The 27,169-nt window shown below is 55.3% G+C and overlaps 2 protein-coding genes across 2 annotated transcripts; one reads left to right on the forward strand and one right to left on the reverse strand.

The window, feature by feature from the left end:
* Window positions 1-283: 283 nt before the first annotated feature.
* EMILIN3 (elastin microfibril interfacer 3) lies at window positions 284-12,121 on the forward strand. Its single transcript, XM_030963373.1, has 4 exons — window positions 284-684; window positions 3,876-3,998; window positions 6,861-7,108; window positions 7,575-12,121. Exons 1-4 carry the CDS (start codon window positions 503-505, stop codon window positions 9,467-9,469), a joined length of 2,448 nt encoding a protein of 815 aa, XP_030819233.1. The 5' UTR covers window positions 284-502; the 3' UTR covers window positions 9,470-12,121.
* Window positions 12,122-13,180: 1,059 nt separating this feature from the next.
* On the reverse strand, window positions 13,181-26,634 carry LPIN3 (lipin 3). Its single transcript, XM_030963581.1, has 20 exons — window positions 26,626-26,634; window positions 21,017-21,217; window positions 20,613-20,708; window positions 19,638-19,846; window positions 19,308-19,436; window positions 18,750-18,870; window positions 18,208-18,589; window positions 17,502-17,601; window positions 17,217-17,380; window positions 17,041-17,134; window positions 16,806-16,875; window positions 16,624-16,716; window positions 15,988-16,049; window positions 15,715-15,844; window positions 15,326-15,474; window positions 15,074-15,160; window positions 14,003-14,155; window positions 13,623-13,734; window positions 13,428-13,531; window positions 13,181-13,316 (listed from the first exon to the last, which is right to left on the reverse strand). Exons 1-20 carry the CDS (start codon window positions 26,629-26,631, stop codon window positions 13,181-13,183), a joined length of 2,598 nt encoding a protein of 865 aa, XP_030819441.1. The 5' UTR covers window positions 26,632-26,634.
* Window positions 26,635-27,169: the final 535 nt, after the last annotated feature.

Below are 27,169 nucleotides of genomic sequence, written 5' to 3' on the forward strand. Positions count from 1 at the left end.
TGCGGGACAAACTCCCAGTGAGCGGGGAGGGGGCATCGGGAGAAGGGGACAAGAGGGGCTCGGGACAGGGTGCGAGCCCCCGGGGTGGGCATCGCTCACGGGAGGCTGCAGCCCCGCCGGGGGGGCTGCACGGGGGGACAATGGGGGTCGGCGGCTCTGCTTTGTGTCCCCGCCCGCGGGCCGGGGTCGGCGGCCGTGGGCGGGCGGGAGGAAGGAGGAGCGCGGCCCGCCCCCGCCGCCGCCCTACAAAAGGGGCCGGGCGGGCTGCGGAGCGGCGTGTGCCGCCGGGCAGGGCCGGCCAGGGCTGGGGACAAGGACAGGGACAGGCAGGGGCCGGGCAGGGCGCGGCGGGCGGCGCTCGGTCCCCTCCGCAGCGCTGTCCCCGCGGCCGCCCCGTCCCGCCCCATCCCATCTCCATTCCATCCCATCCCCATTCCGTCCCATTTCACCTCATCCCATCCCATCTCATCCCATCCCGCTCCGCCGCCGCCGGGCCGGGACCATGCGGCGCCGCCGCGGAGCGCTGCTCGCCTGCCTCTCGCTGGGGACGCTGCTGGCGCTCGCCGACGCCAAGGGAGCCTTCTACCCCCCCGCCGCCCCCCTGCCCTACGGCGGCAGGTACAGCCTCTACACGGCCGGCTCCAGCCCGCAGCTCGGCCCCGGCAAGCCCGTGGGCAAGCACAAGTAAGCGACCCCGGCCGCGGAACCCGTCCGGAGCGCACCGAGAGCCGCCGTGCCCGGCACCGAGCCGGGGCTCCCTCGGGCATCCCTTACCGGGAACAGAGCGCGGGCACCGGGCACCGGGAGCTGCCGTGCCCGGCACCGAGCCGGGGCTCCCTCGGGCATCCCTTACCGGGAACAGAGCGCGGGCACCGGGCACCGGGAGCTGCCGTGCCCGGCACCGAGCCGGGGCTTCGTTCGGGCATCCCTTACCGGGAACAGAGCGCGGGCACCGGGCACCGGGAGCTGCCGTGCCCGGCACCGAGCCGGGGCTCCCTCGGGCATCCCTTACCGGGAACAGAGCGCGGGCACCGGGCTCTGCGGGCAGCATCCCCGGGGCACAGGCTGCCGCGGGGACCCAAAGCCCGGTGCCCACCTTCAGGGCTCGCCTGCGGGCATCCCTGGCTGGGCGGGAGTCCCTGGGTACCGCCGCGGCATCCCTCGCTCCGTATGATCCGCCAGGTACTGAGCGAGGGCTGGCTGAATGTCTCAGTGCCCCCCTCCATCTAGAGGAGGCTCCGGGAGTTGTGTTTCCAGGAGGGAACGAACGGGCTCCGGGCGGTGGGGACGGGGCTGGGGAAGTGGGGATGGGACTGCCCGCGTGTGGTTTTGGGGTAGGGACAGGTACCTGCTCTGCGTGACATCGGTGATGCGCGGGAGGGGAGGATGGCAGTGCACAGACCTACGTGTGAAAACAGCTTGCTTTGGAGGGAATTGCTTGTAAAATACGTACATGCTGGAGTTTAAATACGTTTTCAAGAAACCTGGAAAGCTCAGGCAGTGAGGAATGTGGGTTTTACACAAACTGTAGACTTTTTCCGTTCAGTTGCATAAGAGCTGTTACATTGGGGGCAGAGAGCGGGGTGTTGCTTCCCTCTCTGCTTGTTTGCTAGGGCAGTTTCTGCCGGGCTCCTTTGAAAGAGGGAGGATGTGGGGTTATGAACAAGCTGAAATGAATAAAGTAACACTAGGGATGAACAATACTGGCAGTGCCAGTGAGAACTTTCAAAAACCCATAACATTTTCCAGCTGCTCACTCTAAAAACATCAGGCTGGAGCTATAAATCTGCTTGCCACAGGTGTGTGAGAAGGGAAGGGGTTCTGAGAGGGAGAGCAAGCCAGAGCCACACTAACCTGAGAGTCACAGGTAGGCAGGGTTTATTACTGGCTAGTAGATCTGCCTGCATTGGCTACTGGCTGACTCAGAGGCACCTGGTGCTGTTTGTAAGCAGGTCCTGGATTTATGGATAGATGGTGATCCTAAATTTCCACATACACACATGAACTGCCTTGCCTCCAGCTGACAGAAGTGTCTGGCCTTCCTTCTCCTGTGGTCCTGTGCACGGATGAATGAGTCACTTGTGGAGGAGCAGGGAGCAGCACAGGGCCCTGCTCATGCTCTGAGCCTGGCAGCCCCTTGCCAGGGCACAGCTGCTCAGGTCTGGGGCAGGCTGGAGATGCCACTCCCAAATGGGAGTGGTGTGCCCATCGCAGGGGATCAGAGAGGGGCTGGGGTGGATGTGCTGCTGCAGCTCCTGGAGGAAGCAAGTGGGACGTGCTGGGGCTGTGGGATTGGGGGATCCCTGCTGGAAGGGAGCACAGAGAGGCTTGGAGGGAGGATGACCCTGCTCACACCTTGCTGCTTCACAGAGAGAGCTCCTGCCCTGGGGGGCTGCTGGAGATCGTGCAGCCTCTGGATGGGGGCACTGGGAGGCAGCTGGGGCTGCTGCAGCTCAGCTGCCTGGTCACAGGCTGGGATGCAGCTGGAGTTCCCTGGCATGGCCATCACATGGCCCGTGGAGAGCAGCCTCGGGGCTGAGCACAAGCTGCAGGGCCTCAGCCCAGCTCTCGTGGGCTTGCTGTGGTGGTCTGGATGATGTTGAGACACTTCTGGCAGGTGGAGATAGAGGAAAGGGGCTGTGACAGTCAGGGTGGTGCAGAAGGGTTTGGTAAGAGAGGTTGTGGTGTCTCCTGTTTGAGAGTGTGTGTGTGTGTGTGTGTGTGCATGCACAGGGTGGGTGTGCATGGCCCTCCCCCAGCCCCCCCATGTCACACTCAGGGGCCAGAGCAGCAGCACTTTGGCTCGCCCTGAGTGGGGAAAGATCAATGAAGGAGGGACAAGCACTGATGCAAACAGGTGAAGTGTGCTCCCTACCCATCCACACCGAGCCCCCAGCTGGCCCAGGGGCAGCCACGTCCTCCCGCCTCACTGAACACCTCTCTGCACCTGCAGCCTGCGCTGGCCCATCTGCTCATCCCTGACCTCCTGCCTCAGCTCTGCTCTGCACCCTGGGCCTGCGCCCTCCTCTCCTCCCGCTCTGCCGTCTGCCACATCCCCCTGCCCTTAATCCCTGCCTCCCCACACGTCCCTGCTGGCTCTGCCCCTGTGGACCAAGTCCATCTGCTCCTGCCGGCAGCCCTGCCTTCAGCTGGAGCAGCCTTGGCCTCCATCTGTCCTACAGCAGCCCTACATCCTTCCCACACACTGCCTTCCTCCCTGCCAGCTTCCCTCAGTGCCTGGCTGTGCTGCTTGGCTCAGGAAAGCTGGCTGGTACCTGTGGCACCCACTCGGGGGGATGGCAGGAGGGAAGAGGCTCTCTCTGCTCTCTGTCCCACAGATCTGAGGGGTTTCCAGCCTCCATCACAGATCTGCTCTGTGTCCCTGCCTCTGATGAAGGGACCCATGACGCTGCAGCCCTACAGAGCAGCATCTCCTTTCTGTGCCTTGTCTGTGGCAGCACCCACAGCAAGGGCTGAAGGTTTTGGGTTGGCCCCTGCCCTGGCAGCACTCCAGGAGCTGCAGCAGGACAGACCACCCCTGCCGGGCACTGCTGGAGCTGTTTCTGGGATCCTATTCCTACAACCGCTGCTGCTGGGATTCTGATTGTGCTCACAGCCTGTCTCACCACACAGTCCATGCTGTGCTGAGCACAGCCCAGCTCTGGGGACACCACCAGCACTGGTGACAGTGTGGCTGTGACAGTGACAGGAACCACGCTCCTGCAGCATGGTTGTGATGCCCCTTCCCAGCAGCTGCCCAGGCTGGGGGGCTCCTTCATCTCCTGCCCCCAGAGCTGTCTGGCAGTGCCTGGCAGTGCAGGCACTGCTGTCTGCTGGCTGTGGGGGTGACAGTGTCTCTCTCTGTGTCCCCCCAGGAGTTTCTGTGCCTACGTGGTGCAGCGCAACGTGACGTGCACGCTGCAGGACGGGGCCGAGAGCTACGTCAAGGCTGAGTACCACAAGTGCAGCTGGGGACCCAAGTGCCCAGGGAAAGTGCTGTGAGTATGGGGCACACTGGGCCATGGCTCCCTTCCGCTCCCAAAGAGATTTATCTCCTGAGACCCTGTGCCACCTTTCTGAGCATGCACCCCCACTTTCCAGAGGGCAGTGAAGGGCTTTCCCTGGCCATGGCAGGCAGTGGTGTTGGGAGGAGGCAGGGTGGGATCTGTCAGGAGGGAGAGGGAGCTCTATCCCTCCTCAGAAACTGTCAGGGGAGGTTTAGATTGGATATCAGGAAAAGGTTTTCACCCAGATGGCAGCTGAGCACTGGAAAAGGCTCCCCAGGGAAGTTGATCATGACACCGAGTCTGACAGAGTGGAAGAAGCATTTGGACAATGCTCTCAGGCACATGGTGTGATTTCTGGGGGTGTTCTGTGCAGTTGCTGGGCACAAAGATCCTTAAGGGTCCCTTCAAACTCAGGATATTCAATGATTCAGCAATAAATCGGTAAATCATGGGCAGTGGGGAGGTGCCTGTGTAGGAAAGCAGTTTGTCACAGACCTGCAGTGTGGCAGAATGATGGCAGCTCAGTGAGAATCTGGTTGAGAGGACGAGGAAATGGAGCCTGTGGCTGGGGATGGCTCAGTGCTTCCTGCTCCAGGAAAGTACCTGCAAAACTCTGTCACCTCATCAGTGCTGGAGGGAAACACTTTGCTGTGTCACAGCTGGAGCCACCGGTGGTGCAGGGGCTTTGTGTTTCACCATCCTCCAGGGATGCTGCTCCATGTGGAAAAGCTCTCCTGCATCCTTCCCAGGCTGGAGGAAGAGCAGGGCTGAGCACGGAGGAAAACTGGGATGAGAGAAGCCTTTGCAGAGCCTAGTACCCATCCTGTGGCAGCTGGCTGGGACTCTCCATGCCCCAGCGGTGCCACGGGCTCTGCTCTGATCCTCTCCTGCCAGACACGGGCAGCTGGACCCACCCACTCACTTGTTCTTCCCATCACAAGGGTTTTAGCAGCATTTGGGGACTTCAGGACATCCTGCAGCTGCTGGTACCCATGGAGGAGATCTCCAAAGCCTCTCCCATCTCCATGATGTCCTCTGTTTGTCTCCTCAAACAAAACCAGGGTGAAACCAGGGTGTTTTCTGAGAGCAGCTGGACCCACAGCTGAATTTCCTGCAGAGCCTCAGATGCTGCATCCATGGACAAAAGGGAAACATGGGTTTTCCACGTGCTGGGGCCATCAGTGAATGTTTGTGCAGCTGGCTGCAAATACTTCCCCTTGCTGCTGTTTGGAGCAGGGGTGGAAAGATTTGGAGGTGCCCAAGGCTTTGAGCTCTTCTGCAGAGGCTGGGATGACACAGAGAAGGTGCTGGGATGACACAGAGAAGCTGCTCTGCCTTGTGGATGCCACCCTCCTCCTTTCTTCACCCCCTGACAGTGGCTGGAGCAGCAATCTCCTGTGGTACATCCAGGCAGGTTTCTACACACAACAACAGAAGGAAAGATCATTGCAACTCAGCAGCATCTGTGAAGAGGAGTAACAAGAAGAGTTTGTTTTGCAACTGTCCCTTTGGGAAATTGATGTTGAGGCATTTTGAAGAGATTCAAAGAGCAGAGGCTTTGGGCTTGGTTTATCCCCCTGCCCTGTGGTGTGTATGGAGGTGGCTGTATCTCACTGGGAATTGTGTGGGAGCAGCACTGCCAGGCCTGCAGCCTGGGCTGGGGACACTGTGAATTCAGACAAGGACATGGATGGCAGGGACTCAGCCCCATGTGATGGATTGGTCCCTTCTGCAGCCCCTCTGCAGCATGCATGGCTGTGCTGCTCCTCCAAGACCTTCTGCTGAACATGCTGGAGAAGAACAAGAGGCTGATGGTGTGTGTTGTTGCAAAACAGCAAACTTCAGGATTCTCAGGCCCTGGTAAACTCAGACTGGAAATTTCCAAAAGGCAGGCTTAAAGCATTGGTGTTTGGAGGTGTGAGAAAAGTGCTGTGTTCAGCCCTGTACAGCTCAGCTCAGCTGGTGGGGGAGCACAGGGGCCAGCAGGGCCCTGTTCCATCACTGCTGCCTCACAGGGAAGCAGGAGCAGCTGAATCCTCCCCCAGGGCTGGTGGGACCCCATCCAGAGCGAGAGCAGAGGGGGAACTGTGAGGTGGGCTTGCACCTTGTGTGCTGGGTAAGGGAGCATCAATCTGTAGTAGCCAAATTAGTGATGGAGACACTTCCCAGGGCATCCCAGCTGGGACAGGGGGCAGGGTAAGGAGCCATCCCTCTGTGCACATCACAGCATCACCCTGGAGACCCTCACCAGGCCAGCTCAAGCCCCTTTAGGCTTCCCAGCAAACTGATGCACTCCACACAGAGAGAAAACCCTTTCCAAAGGTATTTCAACCCTCATGGGGGCTTCAGACAGGATTACAGTTGAGAAGAGGATTTTTTTTGATCCCACTAGGAAATTCTGTACATGAATTCAAAGTGCAAACCACCTCTACAAGCAGTCCACTTCCCTCTTGGAAGTGATGTGAGCTTGCAGGGCTTTTGAAATCAGTTCCATCATTTCATCTTGTGCTCTGCTGGCCAGAAGTTGCCAAATAGTGTCACAGTGGTCACCTATCAGGCCAGGGACTGCAGCAATACACCTAGAGCTGCAGTTCTAAATCAACACAGTGTCCCAGGTTAGAAAATACTTGCGCCAAAACCCCACTGTAATGCTGCAGTGAGCTATGGTGCAGCAAGAGCTCTTGGAGAAGATGGGCCATGGTCTGCAGGTGCAGCACAAGGGTTTCAGCCAGGCTTCCCCATGTGCCCAGATCTCCTATACCCAACAGGACTGTGACCCTGCTCTATTGCTTGACGCTGAGGTTGCTTCTCTAAACTGTCTTGTCTCTCTCTCTCCCTCCCCTCTCCTGCAAGGTACCGCACCTTCTTCAGGCCCAAGTACAAGATTGGATACAAGACAGTGACCGAGCTGTCCTGGAGGTGCTGCCCAGGCTTCATGGGAGAAGGGTGCCATGACAGCCCGACAGACCAGCCCGGCCTCCTGCCCCAGCATCCCAGCCCTAAAATGCCCCCTGGGCAAAAGATGTTTCCAATGCCCAGACTTCCTCCCTATCCCAAAAGCCACCCTGACCTGTTTCCAGGACCAAAGAAGAATCAATATGGTGAGATCTTTCTCCTGCTTCATGTCCCCAGGTCACCACACCATTGTCATGCACTCAAACCTCCAGGTTCTCTCTGTTCCAGTGCAGAGCATGAATCTGGCAAAAATTCAGCGGGTGACATGTTTTCCATCAGAGACCTGACATTTGATTGCTTTGAGGACCACTTGCTTTTTAAATCTTGTTCCTTTCAAAGCGTGCAGCTTCAAAGTTGCCTTTCCTCATTGATTTTGGGCATTTTCCCATTAATTATGGGGTTGATAGACGGCTCACAGCCTCGACACACATGGCTGTCATTAGTCATCAAGTAAAAACAATTTCACATGCTGTGTAAACAATATTCCAAATCACATTCCAAAGCAGCAAAACATGGAGAAGCTGAAGCTTCTCAGCTCCTCAGGAGAAAAGATCTTGGCAAAAGGATTTTTCATAAAATATATGTGTGACATCTATTTCTTTCCCTGTGCAGGCAGGAAGCTGCCTGGCCTCTTTGGGGACCGCCTGGACCGGCTGGAGGAGGAGGTGAGGCGCCTTTCCCAGTCCTACGACAGCCTGCACACCTTGGTGAGCGGGCTGGGGGACCGCCTGCGCTTGGCCATCCAGGAGGACACCACCAAGATGATCGGCTCCCTGATGAACAGCCCTGGCACGCCAGACTCCTCCGTGGGTTTTGGCATCATTCCCGACGGCCTGGTGGACGTGGCAGACAAAGCTGACATGGCCACGTACCCTCCCGTAGGGGACATCCTGACCAAAGTGACCGAGGTGAGCGATGTGCTGAAAACCAAGGCGGATCTGCTGCACGAGGTGCGGGGCATGGTCCTGGACCACGACGGGCAGATCAAGCACCTGCTGGAATCTGCCCGGCCCTCGCCCCTCACCTCCATCGACCTGCTGGAGGAGTACGTGGACACGAGGCTGAGCAGCCTGCGTGGGGAGCTGCTCGATGGCTTTGAGAAGAAGCTGGGCAAGATCCAGACCACGTGTGATTTCCGCATCCAAGAGGTGCGGCAGCAGTGCGAGGAGGAGAAAGCCGCCAACCTGCGGCTGCAGCAGACGCTGGATGGGAAGGAGCTGGAGATCAAGAAAGAGATATCTCAGCTGGAGACCCAGATCCAAGGGTTGACGGTGGTGGAAAGCTGCTGCAGCAACCTGGACTACCTCACTGATCGCATGAACATCCTTGAGAAAGGCCTTCACAGCATCTCTGAGTCCCAGAAGAACCTGCACTCACGTCTGGATGGAGAAATCTCCACTGTCACCCTAGGGAACCTCTTTGAAGGGCGTTTTGAGGACCTGGAAGCCAGGCTCAATGCTACAGAGAGGGAAACAGGGAGCTGCTGCTCTGGTATAGAGGACACCATGAAAGGCACAGTGGTGGCAGAGGTGGATGGCATGAGGACTTCCTTTGAAGACAAAATGCAGACCCTGGAGGACAGGTTCATGACCATTGTGGGGGAGCTGAACAATGTCAGTTCTCCCATGGGCATGGACGGAGCAGTGGTGCCTGTGCTGGAAGGGGAGCTTGCCAGCATGAGGAAACAGACAGATGAGACACTGGAGGCGTTGCAGAATCGCCTCATCACCCTGGAGAGCACCTGCTCCCTGGGCTGCACCTCTGCCTCCAAAGATGTGGAGACCTTTAGGACAGAGATCGAGGACTGCCAGAACAAGAACCAGGACCTGCTGCTCCGCATGGACAGCAATTATGACCTCCTGCGCAAGCTGAACGCCACCATCCTGGAGATCCAGCGGCGGATCGAGGAGGAAGCATCGGGGGCTTTGCAAGGGGAGATCACCTTGCTGAAGATCAACCTGAACACTGTGAGCAAGTCTCTGACAGGCCTCAAGGACTCTGTCTCCCAGTACTCAGACACCGTGACGCATGTCAACTCCTCACTAGATGAGCACGAGCGGAAGATTGAGGATGAGGTCCACTCCATCCAGGAGAAGGTCAACGACCAAGGTTCCCAGCTTTTCTTCAGCAACCGCCGTGTCCTGAACCTCAAGGGAGACCTGGAGCGACTCAAAGCCAGGATTGTCAGCGACCTGAGCTCCTGCAAGAGCGTGGCCCACGGCCTGCAGCAGGAGGTGTCTCGCTTCGACGAGCGGGTGGCGCAGGTGGAGAGCACCTGCGGCAGGCTGGGGGCCATCCCCGGCAGCCTGGACGGCATCAGGGAGGAACTGGAGAAACACACGGGCAGTCTGTGGGACTACATGGACCACATGAATGGGACATTGGCTGCCCACTCTCAGGAAATAACAGGACTGAAGGACAACTTGCTCGACTGCCAAGCCAAGGTCTCTGAGCTGGCAGAGCAGGTCGGGCACTTGGAGGAGAAGGCAGAGAGGAGGCAGCATTAGCCACACTGCCATGCCATGTGTCTTCCTTCTCCTGCTGTGAAGGACAGGATTAAATTATATCACACAGACTCCAATGTGACAACAGTTCTTGGGATAATTTTTTTATGAAAAGCTGCTACATTTTTTTTCCCCCCTAATCTTGTTGGCCCCACTTCTCCTTAACTCCACTGTGCTGGTGCTCCCCTCCTGTTGCTCAGCAACTGTCCTGACCCTGGCACAGCAGTGTCACTGCCTCCTGGCTGAGGTGTTGCTTTGGCTCCTGGGCTGATGACCCCAGAAGGACAATTCAAGAGTAAGCTGGAGGCAGAAGCATTTTTTTTTTCATTTTATTTTTGTGGATTTATCGTTTCTTGAAGAATAAAACCCTGTAGTTATCAGCTGAGGAATAGTTTCTCTGACCTAAAGACCACCTGCATCTTAATCCAGAGACTGAGCAGAGCCAGGGCTCCTTGCAGGGAACAAAACTCACCACAGGAATTGTAGATTTCAAAGAACACACGTATTCACACGTCCCTCCAGGAACTGGCTCCCCTTCTCCGAGATGGCAGCCCTCCTTGTGTATGGTAAATCCATTTATAATGCTCCCTCCTCCATGCAGATGCAGATGCCTTATGGAGCAGATGAGGGTGTGCATTAGGAAAACACATATGCATATATATATATATATATATATGGTATGTGTATGTATATTTTTGAACAATCCTGTGTCATGGTGCCCATCTGATTCCAGTTTCCTAATGCTGCCCCCATGTCCTTTGCCATTTTCCAAAGACCCACACTGAGCAGCTGAAAGCTGTGGCAGCAGTGTTCGGAGAGAGCCCCATGGTTCTGGGGGGTGCTGTGCTTTGCAATCCCACTTTGCTGGGCTCTCTGGTTACACCTGGGACTGACATGATGGTTATGGAAAACACGTGTCTTCCCTGAGGAGAGCTGTGTCCATAGGTCTCTGCAGAGACCAAGCTGGGCACAGAGCAGTCCTGTTCTCCAGCTGTGGCTCTCTCCTGTTTTACTGCTTAAGCTGTGAACTCCATCATCTCATCCCAGGCAGGACAGTTCCAGCTGCTCCAGGGTGTGAGTGCAGCCATGGAGGAGCAGGAGCCCACGTCCTCCTCATATTCTTCTGATCCCACTGGGTTAGCCCTGGGACCAACACCAATGTGGAACAAGGCAGGGCATCTGTGAGAACACCTCTGGAGGCCTGTCCTCAGCTCAGAATGAAAAACGCCCATCATTTACCCAGCTTGACTCTGGTTTCCCACAAATAGGCAGGCTGGAAAACGTTGTCCATGCTCCTGAGCAGCTCCAGCTTTGTCCTGCAGAGCTGTTGCACACAGAATCCACCTCTCCCTAGGAGCCCACCATGGGCACCCTCTGCTGATCAGCTAATGGGGACTTCATTACTAGGATGAGGAGGAAATTAAAGAGCCTCCATCCAAGCACCTCTGGCACTTTATAGCAGAGGAACATACTTTTCTCTCAGCACTGTAGCTCATGAACCCTCCCACACCAGCCAGCCTTTGGCTCTCGCCCAGTGCCTGTCACCCTCACCAGGCTGTCCCTGCTCTTCTGCACCATGATTCCCTCCTTGATCCCCCCTGATTGCATGAAGGAGCAGCTCCGTGCTCTGCCTAGCACAAGCCAGCAGCAGCTCCCAGCAGACATGCATCTGGGCACCTTTTTTCCCCCAGAAAATCTGGGTGAGCTCCCTTAAACATGCTTCCAGGCTAGGGAGGACCACAGGGATCACTGAGTGCAGTAGCCATGGTCCCGAGGCAGTAAAAGCTCCTTCCATGTTCCCCTGAGACAATAAAAGCTCAGTCCTCTTCCAGAGAAGCACGAGCTGTGGGAGCATAGAGAGGACATGTGGCCCCCCTCACCACTTTCCCACCCCTGCCAGCTGATCAAGCACCAGAATTTGCTCTCACTGCTCTGGCCTTTGCTGATTTGGAGCTACCCTCCAGCTGCTGAGACACTTCTCCAGCTGAGGAATAACCTCCTGCTGCCATTGGGCATCCTGCAAAACCTTCTCTTAGACAACAAAACTTATTTTTTCCTCCAGCCTAAGGAAGGAGCCTCAAGGCAACCCTGAGTACTTTGTGATGGGCCAGGGGAGCCCTCACCCTGCAGGGGGAGCATCCGGCCTAAGCCCCTTTTCCATCCCCTCACACCAGGGAGAAAACCAAAGAGAAAACCAAGCCAAGGGCCAGGCTCCCTGTTCCCAGCCAGGGCTGGGTTAAAGTGAGTGAACAGGAACAGCTTCCCCAGAAAAGAGGGAGCCAGGACTGGCCATAACAAACCCAGGACAAGGAAGAAGTCTGGCCTTCCAGAAAATGGTGCTATGTTTGGACTATTCCTGACTAGTCACTTGAAGCTATGGACAGTTTGTTATTTCAGTTCTCAGCTATTCATGTTTAAAAAGTGAAAGGAACTTTGTACAAAACTGGGCATTTTTTAAAAATTGCTTGCAGAGTAAGGAAATGCTGCCCATGGGGTTGTGTTTGCATGGGCAGCTTTCTGAGGCAGTTGATAACTGATCCTGTTAAAAGACTGTGTTCTATTCTTTTTAAAACCATGTCTATTTGTTCAGATTTTAAAAGCTGAAAAACTGTTTGTACTGGAAAGGAAAAAAATAAAGTATTTCTTGCTGAGGTTTCCAGGATCAAAATGACTTGTGTGGCTTCCAGAAGTGGCAGACAGGATGACTTACACACAGGGGTCAGGTAAGGAGAAGGTAGATGCCAGACTGGAGGAAGGAGCCCAGCAGTGCTTCTGCCTTTGTTTAACTTTATAACTTTTAAAAACCTCCCATGAAGAGAGAGTTGGAGATGCTCAGCCTAGAGAAGAGAGGACCATGGAAGGGCCTCACTGCAACTGTACAGGACTTGAAGGGTCCCATAGGAAAGATGGGTTCAGAGTGTTCAACAGGGTCTGTGGTGGGAGGAGAAGGGGGGATGGCTTTCAGCTGCAGCAGGTCAATTAAGATTTTATCTAAGAAAACTGGTATTTTACTAAAGGTGGTGAGGCACAGGCCCAGGCTGTGCACAGAGGCTGTGGATGCCTCATCCCTGGGAACATCCAAGGCCAGGCTGGATAAGGCTCCTAGCAATCTGGCCTTGATAGAAGTGCATCCCATCACCCCAAGGACCCACTCGGTAGGGACGCTTGAATAAGAATAAGCCCAATCACATTTTAGAAAGGACTTGGAGCCTGGCTCCCACTTCTATGCACAGGGCTAGAGCAGACAAGAGACAACCTTGATTAAGGCACTGTTTATTATTGGTTTTTGTTCAGAACACTCAAAACTCCAGCATCTTCCATCAGCCTTTACAAGTTGGTGGGCAGTTTCAGCTACCAAACTGCAGGTAGCTGGACTGTCTGGAACACTGGTCATACCAAAGGTAGTAATAGCTATAGCAGAGGCTCATCAATAAATACAACAGTGAACAACCACCAGCTTTAAAAAAGAGCCAGGCTTTAGAGGAGCTACAAACACCAGAAGAGACCCAGCTTTCACAAATTTGTGTTTAGCAACTGGAGTTTTTGTAGAGTCAGAACTCCCTCTTACCCTCTCTGGCTTCCTGCTAAGGGGTGCCATGACCTCTATTACAAGTGCAAAATGCCCAAACAGGGAGGGTGAGGTGCACCTGGAGCATTTAGTCCTGGCAAAGAACATGCAGGAGAGCTCTGGGTCAGGTCTCCACAGGGATGGGGTTAGGGGGAGTCATCCCAGTCATCATCAGGCAGTGAAGATCTCCAGTGTCTGTACTCTGGGGACACCAGAGCAGCGTTGCCCCTCCGTCCCACAGGAGGGAAGAACACCTCCACCAGCTCTGACAGCTGCTCATACCTGTGGGGGTAAGAAAGAAGTTACACAGGGGTCATTGGGTGTTTGTTTGATGCTTCTCTGCATCAAAGCTGGGCCGTCCCAAAGATGCAGAGGAATAAACACTTTGCTTACGTTGACTTTTGGGTTTTTGTGAGCTCCTGGATCAGCTCTCCTTTGGGGTTTACTGTGAATATGCGGCTCTCTGGCAGCCCCACTTGCTTGTAAGCGTAGACATCCTGCCCAAGGAAGGCCAGCACAGAGTGAGAGCTGCAGGAAGGCACCGCCACCCAGCCGGAGCCCTCCCTGCACACCTGGAGACTCACTCACATTGGGCCTGTTCCCAAAGCCTGCGTAGAAGGGAAACTTTGTAGCAAACAGTTTTCGGATGTCTGTCAAGCAGGGGACCTTGAACACCTCTGGGTTCTTTTCAATCACCTCCCTGCAGCACAAGAGACACGGTCACAGTGGCATCAGCTGGCCAGGACTGTGGGCACCAAAGCTGTCTGGGGCTCAGGAAAGTAATTTGAAAGGTAAGAGGTTTTGTGCAACAGATGCTTCACTGTGAAGCTCCAGCAAGGTCAGGCAGCTCCCCAGCATTGTGCACCAAGGAGGGCAGAGCAGTTTAAGGCCAGGACAACCCTCAGGGCTCAAGCTGGGGAAGGGGGTGCTGTCCCCAGGGATACAGGAAGTGCAGGAAAAGACAGTACCTGTGGAAGGCAGACAAGAGGCTGCTGGGGGAAAGCAGCATGGGGCCCATGGGGAGGCCACAGCCCTGCTCATTGACCCATTTGAGGTAGCCTTTGGTGATGTGGGCCATGCCAATAGCCCTGGCCGAGCAGTAGAGGAACTTGTAGCCATTCCTAGAGAGAACACAGGGAGCCCCTCTGAGCTGTGGCCTGGGCAAAGCATTCTCCTGCTCCGAGGAGGAAGAGGTAGCAAAGTACCCGGCTTAAGACCAAATCTTATTCCAGTAAGCAAGGTGGCTCCACCAAAAACATGAATCCCTTATCTGGAAACCCCAGCTAATCCCAATCACCACCTGCCTCACACTGGGAGCCCCTGCACCACCCTCCATGCTCATCCCAGCAGCCACACACCCACCCAGCCCGGCTGCACAGCCCCCATTGGTGCTCAGCACTCTCACACAGCACTTTTATCCCACAGCACTGCCTGTCAGCTGTGGAGGGCTGTACCCGGCCCTTGCAGATGCCTGGGCTGAGGCGGTACGCGGTGGCCAGAGGCAGCCGAGATGCCTGTCCCTGCAATCCCCGGGAGTGCATCCCTCCCGTGCTCCTCCCGGGGCCAGAATGAGCCATCCACGGGCCCACAGTGCCTCTCAGTGGCCACAGGGGCCAGGCACCAAGCTAGAGGCTCTGCAGGGACTCACTGCTGGTGTCACCTCACAGGTGAGTCCCCTGGGTTGAGGGAAGCAATCGCTGGGTGCCCAGAGAGGTACCAGCACCACAGTGCTGGGGACCCCCGTGCCCCCCTTCTCAGGTGTGACCTTAGGTGGTCTTGTCTCCATTGCTGTTCAGCTATATCTCCCAAACAAAGTCTCCACTGATGCACACTCCTTCCAGGGAAGGAAATAAAAGCATCTGCTCCCAGGGGACCCTCTGCTTTCACCCCTCAACATCACGTAGGCAGCACAGCCAGCATCAGCCATCACTGACAGCAGATAGTGGAGCCATCTGGGCCTGCATCAGTGAGTAAGAAGCCCTGACTCTGACTCAACCAGCTTCCCACCTCCCCTTGAACTCAGCTGATCCAATACCTACAGGTGGATTTTGTTGAAGAGTTTAACAATCCCAGGGTGAGTCCAATCTTTACCCAGTTGTGGCAAGATGTGTCCAAGAGCATCCGATCTCAAAGGAAAGGAGGCTGGGTTAGTGCCATCCAACGTGGTGAGCAGCCACCCCCAGCCCACAAGGGTTTGTGCTCCCTTCTGCCTGCTTATGCAAGCCTTTAAAGGAGAACTCTCCCCTAATAGGGGAAAACAAGGATTTTGGGGTAGGAGAAAGGCCTTTTACTTGGTGATGGTGCCATCGATGTCTGAGATCACCACTTTTTCGTTCCAGTTCCACAGGTAGATGGTGGCCTCACAGCGGCACGTACCCTGGTACTGAGTTGTCACGCTGAATGCCACCTCATTGGGGCCATCCTGCAGATTCAACCTTCCCTGGGGCAGAGGGGCACCAAAAGTGTTACACCAGCACCAATTCACACCAATCCAAGGCTTGCCAGAGGCCAGACTGCCACCCACCCAGGCCAGAGGTCCCAAGACTGTACAAGGTGGCCAACAAGGGAAAATATTTGGATGTCCTATGAAAACATGAGGTCAGGAGTAGAGAAATCCCTGTTTAAGGGTTGTCTCACCCCTACACACATGGACAGTGAAGATGGAGGAATAAATACATACAATTTGTTCGGAGGAGAGCCGCAGGGATTTCCTGAAGTTTGGCAGAGGTTTCTGAGCAGGAGCTTTCGCTGCCACCGCGTCCCCAGGGTGCTGGGGCTCATTCTCACTGGGTGACTCCTTTTCCTCCTGCCTACACAAAGAAGAGAAGGAGTCAGCCAGAGTCTTAAAAAAGCTTTCTATCCTCTTTTATTAAGCAAACTTAAGAATAATTAGTCACGTAGGAGAACAGGAGTATTCAGACTCCAGAAGATGGCCTGGGAGGGAGGCACTCACCTCTGCTGAACAAGGTCACGCCACAGTGTTCCCAGGCTGGCTTTCCTTGGCCTTGGCTGCTGCTGCAGGCAGAGAGGGGTGTGCTGGTTCTGGTTCATTCTCTTCACAGTGACTTAGGTATGGGGCTGTGTTCTGGATTTGGGCTCAACACAGTGTTGGATAACAAAGATGTTTCTGTTATAGCTGAGCAGTGCTTGCACAGAGCTAAGAGCAAGAGCATGGGCTGCTTTGCTTTTCTTCCAGTTGGAACAGCAATGCCAAAAGAGGTATCACTGCAGTCCCTGCCTTCACAGGGACACTGCTGATGGAAGAGGAAGCACAGCCTGATGCTGTGGTGGGGCAGGGAGACCAGCAAGCACACATGGTGCCCAGGGACCTGGCATGACAGGTACACAGCACGAGGTCTCACCACTACAAGGTCCACATTTCTGCATTACCATGTGCTGCTCTGCTGCTCAGGCATTAACAGACCAAAAGGGACAGGTAGCAACCTTAAGATGTCACCTCATCAGGTCCTGGATGTCCTCATAGTCAACCTCAGGCAATCCCCAGGACCCTGCTCCCACCCTGGCCAGTCAGCAGAATTATGCCTGTCCCCTGGGGATGTGGTTGTCATATCCACTGCTGCAAACATACCTCCTCTGTTGGGATTTCTCTCCTCCTCCAGGAGAACCAATATCTTCTGTCTTTCTTGGGCATCATCTCCTTCACCAATTCATCGATGATGCTCTGTGAACATGGCAGAACATGAGATGAGGTCATTCCTCAGCCCAGGCCCCGCTGAGAATCATAGCCAGTAAATGTGCTGTACCACTGACCTCAGGAATGTTCTTCTGGAAAGCCTGCAGGGCCAGGACTATGGGACCAGCCACTGCCCAGTTGTAATACCTGGAAAAAGCAAGAGAGATGAGTACATCACCATCCTGCAGCATGGCCAGGTCCCACAACTACTTTGGTGCAATCATGCTCTGGGATGGAGTCACATTCCTACAGGGACAAAGGGGCCACGCTGTCCATTGTGGGAGGAAGCAGCAGGAAGAGTAGGCCACTCACTTCTTGTTGATCATTATCACCAGGTTTGGGTCACTGATGAGCCTTGGATTCTCAGCAAACTGCTGGTAGGAGACCCTGTGTTCCATGAACTTCTCTGGTGGGACAGAGGCTGTGTTATGACATTGGAGGATAGAAAGGATTTCAGGGCTGCAGATTGCCCCTCTCCTCCCACCTACCATGAGAGATCTGCGTGTCGCCCCTGAGGCCCCCACACAGTGAGAGGGCAACTGTGGGCATCGAGTCAGAGTCCACGGGGCTGTTGGCAGTCGAGGTGGATGGCAGCTGGATACTCAGAGGGTTGCTGGGGTCTGTCACAGGACTCAAACTCTGCTCTGTGTCACTGCCAGCAAGGGAGGAAATGGTGGTGACATCAGAGAATAACTTTAAACAATACCTCCATCCTTTGTGCCAGGGGAATTGCTCAAAAATGTCTGAGCTTGGCCAGCTGGGGCAACTCATACCTCTCGGCCAAATAGAGAGCCACTGGCTTCTTGTTCGGATCAGAGAAGTCTTCCAGGTAAATGGCTCTGGGGCCCTTGTGACGAGTTCTTTTGATGGATCCTCAATGCATAGACAGAAGAGAGAGAGCTTAGTTGAATCACCTTTCCAATCACCCCAGCATCTATCAAGAAAGCCAACAGCATTTTCTTCACATCCATGTACCATACAAACAGGGCAGACGTTTTCCTACTGGAAAAACTGCCGGAAGTCAACAGCAACAGAAGTGTCTCAAGACACTTGCACTAGCATGATCCTTAAATACACTGTGAAGGAGGGCACAGAAATGCTTCTCTGTGATTTTCCCTGACTTGGCAAGCTCAGGATACACACAAGTCAGGCCAGGTGCTGTCTGACACTTGAAATTAAGGTATGGCCTGTACTGCTGAAAAATCTTCTAAGTACACAAAAGCAGAGACATTGAAGGATGGACTTTAGGGAACATAAGGCAAGAAAGCCTTCCTGGGGGCTGGGTGGTCACTGAAAGGTGGGCACTTAGGGCATGTGTCTTCAAAGCAAAGGAGCTGGTAGCACACAGAGAAGGCAAAGCAAGCACACCACACCTGGAAGTCATGGAATTACACTGAAGGGACAACCCAGGGGCTCATCTGAGTCAGACACATCTGCAGGCTCAAACACCACTTCAAGCAGCATCAGTCACCCTCTCACCTTGCCTCCTCTGCCTCTCCAGCTGGGAGGCAGGGTCTTCTGAGCCTGCCTGCCTTGGAGCAGTGGCTCCCTCAAAGTGCTCCACATCTGGCACAGCATTCACATCTTCCTCCTGTTTCTCTTGTGGGACTGAGTAGGCCCCCAAAAATGTCTTTGCCCTGATAGCATGAAGGACATCCTTCAGACTGTAGATGCTGATCCCAGCCTGGGGTGTAAGTGTTGGCTCACTTGCAGACACAGGCAAGGAATGGGGCATGTCTTGAGGTCCTGCTGGGCTTGAAACCCCTCCTGGATGTTCAGAGGTGGCAACAAGAGGGGTTGCCTCATCCACAGCAGTGATCTTTGTGGACTTGGCTGGTTTAACTTGCACCAATTTATTCACCTCAAGGGAAGCAGAAGAACAGGTTTGAGGATGGAAAGTTGCCCAAAGCATCACACAGAAGAGGACAACTGCTCTAAGGCTGCCTGGCCACAGCCTCCTCTGCTTTCTGCAGGTCTTTTGGACACCCATTCCCAGAAAAAGAGCAAGAGCTGGGACTTACCTGAGGGAGCCTTCCCCAGATCCACTTCATGTGGGATTCAGCCCCTAGAGAAAAGCTTTCCCGTGGTTTGATCTGCAGTTCAGAATCACTTCTGTGAGGAGGCTGATGGCTCAGCTTGAAGCTGCAAGAAGAGAAGGTGATGTGGGGCCTCACCTACTCTGCAGCCCCTTGCTCTCCTATCAGTGCAAGGACATTTAGGGCCAAGAACCCTGTAATGCTGGTTTCCCACAAAGTCACTTCTACCCTATAAGATTGTCACTCCTAAAGGACCAAGATCTATGGAAGCTGAGGCTCAAGGAAGCAAAGTGCTATGCCAGCAGTTGCCCTGAGCACCTCATCAGCAGACAGCCCTGTGCACACAGGCTTCTCACACCTGTGACCACGGCCTCAAGTGTACCCTGTGGTCTCTGAGCCTTCCTCCAGCCACACCATATCAAGCTAGGAGAACTGTCCTCTCCCGACACCTCCAGGTCACTTTTCCATACCTCCTTCCCTGCCATGGGGCACGTGCCCTGCTCTCACCAGAGCTGAGCAGAACACTTTGGCTCTGCCCATTACCTGTCCGCTTCGAGCAGCTCCCCATCGGAGAATGGGCGTATCTCTGGGGGCTGCAATGGCCCAGTTACTTCAAGGACATCAGAAAAGGATGAACATGTGGCATCACTGCAAAGGAGGAAAGAGAAGGAACTTGTGCTACTCTCAAGCAGCAGCCTCCTCTCCAGAAAGCTGGCAATACCCAGTTTCACCATTTTCCCTGGCCTTCTACTCCACAAGAGACTGGGCTCCAACTTGCAAACACTTTCCCCCTGTTTCAGTACTGGTGAGCATCACCAAATGAGCCCATAGGCTTGACCTACTGCATCACCCTGCCCAGACCAAGCAGCTCACCTTGGGGCTAGCAGCTCTTTTTTGGCCTCATCACTGTCAGAATCTGTGTCTAACACCTCCTTCTTCCTGGGCCTTCTCCTGCGTCGCCTCCTCTTGTGCAGGATCACTCCAGCGCTGGAGGCCTCCAGCCGCTGGGAGGGCTGAGCAGCGTCCGTCATGCACCGCTCCTTGCAGATGGGGGACGAGCAGAGGAAGAAGGGGAAGCTGCTCTGGAACAGGGATGGGGCAAAGCACATCAGCTCCCTCCAGCACACTCCTTTTCAGCCTAGCAGCTCCTTGCTGTCTATGGAGCATACTATGGAACAGCACAACCAGCACCACCAAGCCCTCAGCTCAGGGGTGGTTTTGTGGCCCGGCCTAAAAGGAAAGGATTTGTATCTACAACATGTGAATAAAAGAATATTAGGGTGACTCAGCCACAAGCTAAAGACATCCTTAACACGGGCAAGGAGAGACAGGCAGAAGATGGCACCACAAGACCAGAGTTACCAAGGCTGCAAATGGGATTTGACTCCAGAGCCCTTTACTACTTCCAAACCCAGCCCAAGCCAGCAGTGACCACAAGTATGCCTAAGAGAAGAGCTGCCAGGATTTCTGGAAGACACAACTAGTCTCATCCCACTTCCCATTGGAGCAGGCAGCCTGCCCCAGCATCTGTCTCATTCTCACCACTGCCACAAGATCCCCTGAGAGGCCAAGCTCCAAGATATCCACCTGTCTGGCCAGCAGCCATGCCCATTGATGGACACCAGTCTGGAATGCAGATATTTGGTCTAATACTCCCTCAGGGTGCTCCACCATGTGGGTTGCAAGGTTCTTTGATCAGGAACCTTTCCAGACACAGAAAACATCAGATAGGACAATGGAGTCACTCTGGGGAAGAGCAGCATTCCAAACCTGGTCATTCTAACTCAACACTGCACTTCCAGGGAGTCACACCAGGACACAGACATGCAGCACCTCCTCATAACCAACCTCATGCTCCTCTAACTCCTCGACAAAGAAGGCCTCTCCATTGTCTCCCAGCTTCATGTGCAGGTCCACAGGCTCTCCGTTAATTTCAATGTCAACCTGGCAAGGGACAGAAGCATCCTGTCCATCTGAGCACAGGGGCACTTCCAGATGGAGGGGATGGGTTGAAGTTGCTCACAGGGCTGACAGCCACACAGCCTTTGAGGCAAGGGACCTCTCCCAATTTTCCTGGAGAGCACATTCCACTCTGGAAATGGATGCGCTCCATTTGGGGGCATCCCCCTCAACCCTTTCAGCAGGCTCCCATTCCCCTCAAACAAAGTCCTTCCATAACCTGTGAGTTATAGAAAATCCTGGGTCTGGAAACACTGGGAAGGAAGCATATCCCCAGGGCAGGCACCACTTACCACCTTCTCCTTGGAGCGCAGCACCCCCAGCTTCCCAAAGCGCACGTGAAACGGGGAGCACTTGAAGGAGTTGTCGGGCTGCCTCACCACGACCACATCGATGCAGCCCGACAGGGTGGCGGGGTTCATGTCATGGTACAGCCTCTTCACCGTGACAAAGACACTCTCAGCCAGGTGCCCCACATAGTTCATGGTTTGAGACTGCAAGGGAGAGACATAAATAGAACCAGGTAGGAGAAGAGAGCTCCAGCAACTAAAGGCAATGTGAGTTTAGTGTAGGAGAGTCATGTCATGGCTGCAACACAGCCCCACCATGGAGACAGACAAGCCTCTAGAGAAACTGAGGCAAACACCTGAGGGCTTTGATGAAGATCAGCCACAGCCTTTGTGAGCACCAGAAAACAGGACAGAAGTCAGACCATGAGTTATTGCATCCAGCTTGGTGGAGAGATGTCCTTGCCATTGGGTATACACCATCACATTTCCTCCTTGAGAGGGCAAATACAACCTCACAGCAACACAACACAGTCAAGCTGTCAATATCCCATTCAAACAAGAACTGGGCTGGCAGGAGACCTCCTGTCCTGCACTGTCCTTAGAAATTCCCAAACAACTCATGACAGAGAGGTGGGAAGTCCGAGCTGCTCCATACACTACACACTCGCTTCCAATAAAGTCCAAACCTAACATTTCCCACTCAGAAGGAAAGGCATTCCACTTAGGCATTGCAGAATTAGCCAGACATGGCTCCTGTACAAGCCAGAACTCCTGTACTGGGCAGCACAGCCAGGTGATGATGTGGTGTCCCCAGGGACTCTCAGCACAGCACCCAGTGCACACTCCACCCAAAGGGCAGCTGGAGGGAGTTGGTTCCTTACCCAAAGGGATGATGACAAGCATGTGCCACGCGACAAGCCCTCTGCCCCAGCAGGTATCAAGCCTCTCCGATCCGTTTTGCATAAGCTCAGCCCTGTCCCATTCCCAGACATCCCTCCTGGAAGGGAATCTGAGCAGGCAGATGTGGTTCCCGCTCCATGCCCTGTCCCCCACCTCTCCCTGGCAGCCAGGAGTAAGCCCAAATCCCAGATCCTCTCTGGAGGATGACAGCAGGGAAGTGCTAGCCAGCTCCCGAAGCTTCGGTGGCTCCATCAGCTCTGCTGTGAGCGGGGCCCAGATCACGGGGCCTTTCACCAACCTGCTGAGCCCAGCTTTCCCAGGCATTGCTGCCAGGGCAGGCAGTCCTCCAGCTGCTTTCCCTGCCGTGCCACAGGGCCTGTCAGCAAAGGGGAGACAGCTCCTCTCTGCACATGGGGGCAGTTTTGGAGAGGAGGAAAGATCAGACTGACCCAGATGCTTCCCAGGCAGCACTTATGAGCTTCCAGTTGAGATATACACTGACACAGACCTGAAAGTGCATAGGGAAATCCTGAGCAGAGAAATCCCATAGGATTTGGGCTGGAGGCTTGGAAATTATTCAGATATGATGCACTGAGCACCACCTTCATGGTGAATGCAGGGTGCAAGAGCTCAACACAACACTGCAGCCACACAACAAAACAAGTGCCAGGACCATGTCCCCTCTGCAGAGCCACTGTCCCCCCTTGCCTCAATGGGCAGCTGCCCACTCCCCAAGCATCTCGTTGCTGGAGTCTGGATAACTATGGTACAGTTTTCAGCTCAGTGAATTTAATTCCCTGTGGGCCTCACCTGGGATGGCTGGAGGAAGGGAGAGAATGGAGAGAAAGCCTTTTCCCTGCAGGCCTCAGCCCCACCATGGATGGAGCAGGCCCATCAGGGAGGTGAAGGGTAGGTTATAGTCTGGAGAGACATTAATAGGCAGACAGGGCAAGAGAAATGGTCTTCAAGTCATATTCAATAAACCCTCTAGAGGAATGGGGCATCTCCAGCCCTCAGCCCCCAAACCCGCCAGGACCACAGCCCTCCACCATGCAGCTCTTGTGGAGGATGAGGGGGACAGTCGTCCCCTGCCAACAGCCCATATTAACCTCCAGACCCAAAGAGCCGCCCAAAATAAACCAGGTGCTTTGCAGACACCAGTGTGCTTTACTCCTGGTCCACTGCCAGCAGCACTTTCACACCCACAGCCGCTCTCCCATTCATCGCACGCTGCAAACCAGCAGGGCCTTCTCCATTACCTGGGCTTAGCCTCAGCACCTCCGCGACTTCGGGGCAAAACTAAACCCCGGGGTTGCTCTGTGCCGGCAGCAGCACTCACCCTCAGCTCCTCCTCTCCCTGCTGCTTCCTTCCTCTCACCGGAGCGAGAGGAGGGCCCGTCCCCGAGCAGCCCCGGGCCCGTCCCCGAGCAGCCCCGGGCCCGTCTCCGAGCAGCCCCGGGCCGCACACCCTGCCTCCCGCCGGGCCTCTGAGGGCCCCGGCCGGCCGGGCTGGCTCTGGGCTGGCACCAGCGCCCGGGGCTCGGCCAACAAACAAACAGCCCCTTTGCTCCCGCAGCCCCGAGCACAGCTGCCCTGTGCCCATGGAGACCCTTCCTTCTCCAACCCACCAGGACATGGTGAAGCCTTAATGAGACATCAAGGGTAGGAAAACCCCTGGGGCTGCTCTGCCCTGCATGGTCTCCATGGGGATGGGAAAAGAGGGCATGGTGAAAGGAGAGCACATAAAGCAGACACTTCAGGAAAATTGATGCTCTCCAGACCTCAGGGAGCCTGAGAGCAGTGGGGAAGTGATGTAGGAATAGTTGGGTGAACTCAGGTGAGAAACTGACCCCAAAAAGTGCATTGACTCCCACCATACTATAACTGCAGGGCAGGGATGTGACTGGTGTGGGCTTTGTCCTGTATTTTCCCGACTTCTGTGCTGGTGATTCCACAGTAGCTTCTCTGCTGGGTTTTGGAGTGATGGGGATTGAGTGGTGGCACTTTAGGGATGGAGGCTCACCAACACATCACTCATGGAGCTGACATTGTGCTGTGAGGGCAGGGAAGCACCAAACATCGAGGGTGGCTGCTTAGGACATCTTTAGACCCTGAGAAGAAGGATCCAAAGCTTGTTGGTCTCAGATGATGGGTTGATCTGCAGAAATGCCACAGCTCCTTCCCAGGAAAGCCCTCTTAGCACCCAGTGCCTCACTTTCCTCAGCTATGCTGATGGCAACTGGAGGCACAGACATCCCCCCTGTGCCTGTCCCAGTCCCAACACGGGAACTTTCCTGAAGGCTGTGGCAAATCTGCTGAGGAATGAAGCTTATTTTCAGCTGCTTAGTCTTCTGAGAGCTCTGCCCCTCAGTGAAATTGGACTGAAAGCAGCTATTGTGGATGGCCCAGCATGGCTGCAGTCCCTGACGAGGGTGGGCTGGCACTGCAGGGCGGCAGCTGCCACCAAACCCCACAGCCCATGGCCAGGTCACTGGGCACTTCTGCCCAGCAGGGGAGGAAGCTGCTGGAACCTCCATCAAGACACCTTGGGTGTGACATTTCAGGTGTCATCCTTAGACTGATGCCATTGGAGTGGGTCTCACCCAGGGCAGGGGGTTACATCCTGCAAGCCCTGAGGGTGTAACACAAACCCCAGGGCTGGAACACAAAAGCAAGGACAGATTGGGATGCAGATTTCGATGCAGATGCCTGCTAACTGGGGGGACTGCAAATGCCTGGTAACTGGTAAAAAATGCTGCAGAGGACATTCAACAAAGGACATCCAAGCACGGAACACCATTTCTTCCTCAGCCAGCTGAGTGCATCTGGATAAGGAACAAAATGCCAGCAGGAGCAAGCAGGCAGCTCAGCCTTGCTGTGGCTCCAAGCCCCCACCCTCTGGACACAGGGATGAGCTCCAGGCACTAGGGCACCCTGCAGAAGTACAGACCCCATCACTTAACTCCAAATCTCCTTGCCCACCTGGTTTTCCCCACCAATGTGTACTCCTGGTTCCTGACACACCAACCTTTGCTTGTGCCCCCATGCCCCTGCAGCAGATCCCCAGCTGTGCCATGGCTGTTCTGAGTGATGGCTCAGGGGGTTTCCTGAGATGCTGGCAAAATCCAGGCAGCAGCCAGGCAGGCTGAGGCACAGCTGTAAGGATGCCTTTTCCTGAATGCTGTGCACTGAGCAGGATGCTGCAGGGTCTGGTGAGGGATGGCCAGAGCCGTGGGGCTGGGCGACAGCAGTCAATCAACCCATCAGGCCCAAGGTCCTTGTGGCAGGCAGTGCCCAGGAGCAGCTGCCTGCTGCTGGCAGGGTTTTCATCCCTGACTGACATTCCTCTGCTGTGACCCTCCAGGGAATCCCTGCCAGACACTGGGATGTGAAAGGGCTTTCTCGTTATCATGGCCCCTTCTCCCAGCAGGGAGAATCAGCATTTCAAGAGGAGGGGGAGCTTCAGGAAGGTTGGCAGAGCTTCCTGACCCTCAGCTGACTGGGCTGGGGCTCCCATTTCCTTTCCTGGATCAACAAAGAGCTCCAGAGGCTTGTGAAAGGAGTGATTCAGCAAAACAGGATGAGAGGAGAGGCAGAAACACTAAGTCAGCACAGCTGGATGGGGTCAAATTTCTGTCCTGTGAAAGCCATGGGGAGCGAGGTTCAGGTGTCCTACTCCCTCAGGCATAGGGACAACTCCTGACAGTCCAGCTGTTCTGGATACCAGCCCTGGGGTCAGGAACACAACAGGAAAACAGCGTTGTTGGTTTTATTTTTTCATTCTCATTCCCAGAAAGATCAAGTCAGACTGGCCTGGCATGAGATGGAGTGGGTGGGAAAGCCATTTTGCCTGAAGAGGAGGAAATGCCATCCTCAGTCCCCAATCACAAGCATTGAAAAAGCTGAATTATAGCAGCAGGACTGGTTGAAACCATCCGTTCTGGTTTTAAAACATGCTCTGCTGATTTGGCTCCTTGTTTCTGACCTGTTGGAAGTTCACATTTCTTCTGTAAACACAAAGGGTTTAAGCTTACTTAATAAAAAAAACCCAGAACGCTGCAATTCCCACGCAGTTGTGTGGCTCCAAGAGCCAGGGCTTGCAGAGAAATCCAGCAATACCCTCAGACTGGGAGAGCTGAGGGCCCTGAGCAAAACATGGTCCTGAAAAATGAAGTCTCTGAACTGAGAGCCCTCAGCTTTTGTGTCCCAACTCCCAACAACCCAGCCAGGACACGCACTCTAAAGCCAATAGCTTTAGATAAGTGATATATTTACATCAATGTAACTGTGAGCAGAGTCTGAACATCAGCTCTGAATCCAGGAAAAGTGAGATAATGTGCACATTTAGGCAACTGGAAAATCTTTTATCTTTTGTCCAAAGCTGGTGTCTGATTTCAAGACAAGATCTTTCCAAGACACACTTTATTTAAAGGAAATAGTTGGTGCTCGGTTCAATTCCTGACCTGCTCACAGCAGGCTGGGAGTGACGCTGCCAAAGCCTTGGGGTGCAGTGGTTTGGGCACCCCAAGCACCTCTCCAGTCCGGGGAGTGCCAGGGGGGCCGGACAGCAGCTCTGGGTCCGGCTCACCCCGTGGATGGACCCCTGAGCCCCCCACCCGCAGCAGCCTCCGTCCCTCAGCGGGTGAGACAGCCCCAGCTGCCCGGGGGACGGCGGCCGGGAAAGGGAAGGGGCTGGGGGCTTCCAGCCACACAACCATCCCTGCCGGGCCCGCCGCCTCGGACACCGCGCAGGGCTGCCCGCCCCGAGCCGCCCGCGGTTACTGACAGCGCTGATGAGATCGCGGACCGACCGGGCTCGTCGCCCTCCTCCGGTTCCAGCGGAGCCCCGCGCCGCCGGGCCGGTTCAGCTCCGTGCGGGGAGCGGCAGAGCGGCGGGGACAGCGGGGGCCGGTGTGCACCGCGCCGTGCCCGGCCCCGGCGGTGGCCGCACGCTCCCCATCACCCTCCCCGTGTTCGGGGTGCTCCCCGGTACGCGCACCCCACGGGCGCTCGGGGGGCTGCTGCGAGCACTCGGGGGCAAAGCCCCGGTGCAGGCGCTCGCTGCACGCCCCGGTGCCCGGTCCAGATCCCAGTCCCGGTGACCGATCCCGGTCCAGATCCCAGTCCCGGTGCCCTGTCTCGACCCCAGCCCTGGTGCCCTGTCCCAGTCCAGATCCCAGTCCGGGTGACCGATCCCAGTCCAGATCCTAGTCTTGGTGCCCTGTCCCGATCCCAGACCCGGTGCCCAATCCCGAT

This window comes from Camarhynchus parvulus, chromosome 20 (genome assembly GCF_901933205.1).
Source record: "Camarhynchus parvulus chromosome 20, STF_HiC, whole genome shotgun sequence".
Classification (NCBI taxonomy): Eukaryota; Metazoa; Chordata; class Aves; order Passeriformes; family Thraupidae; genus Camarhynchus; species Camarhynchus parvulus.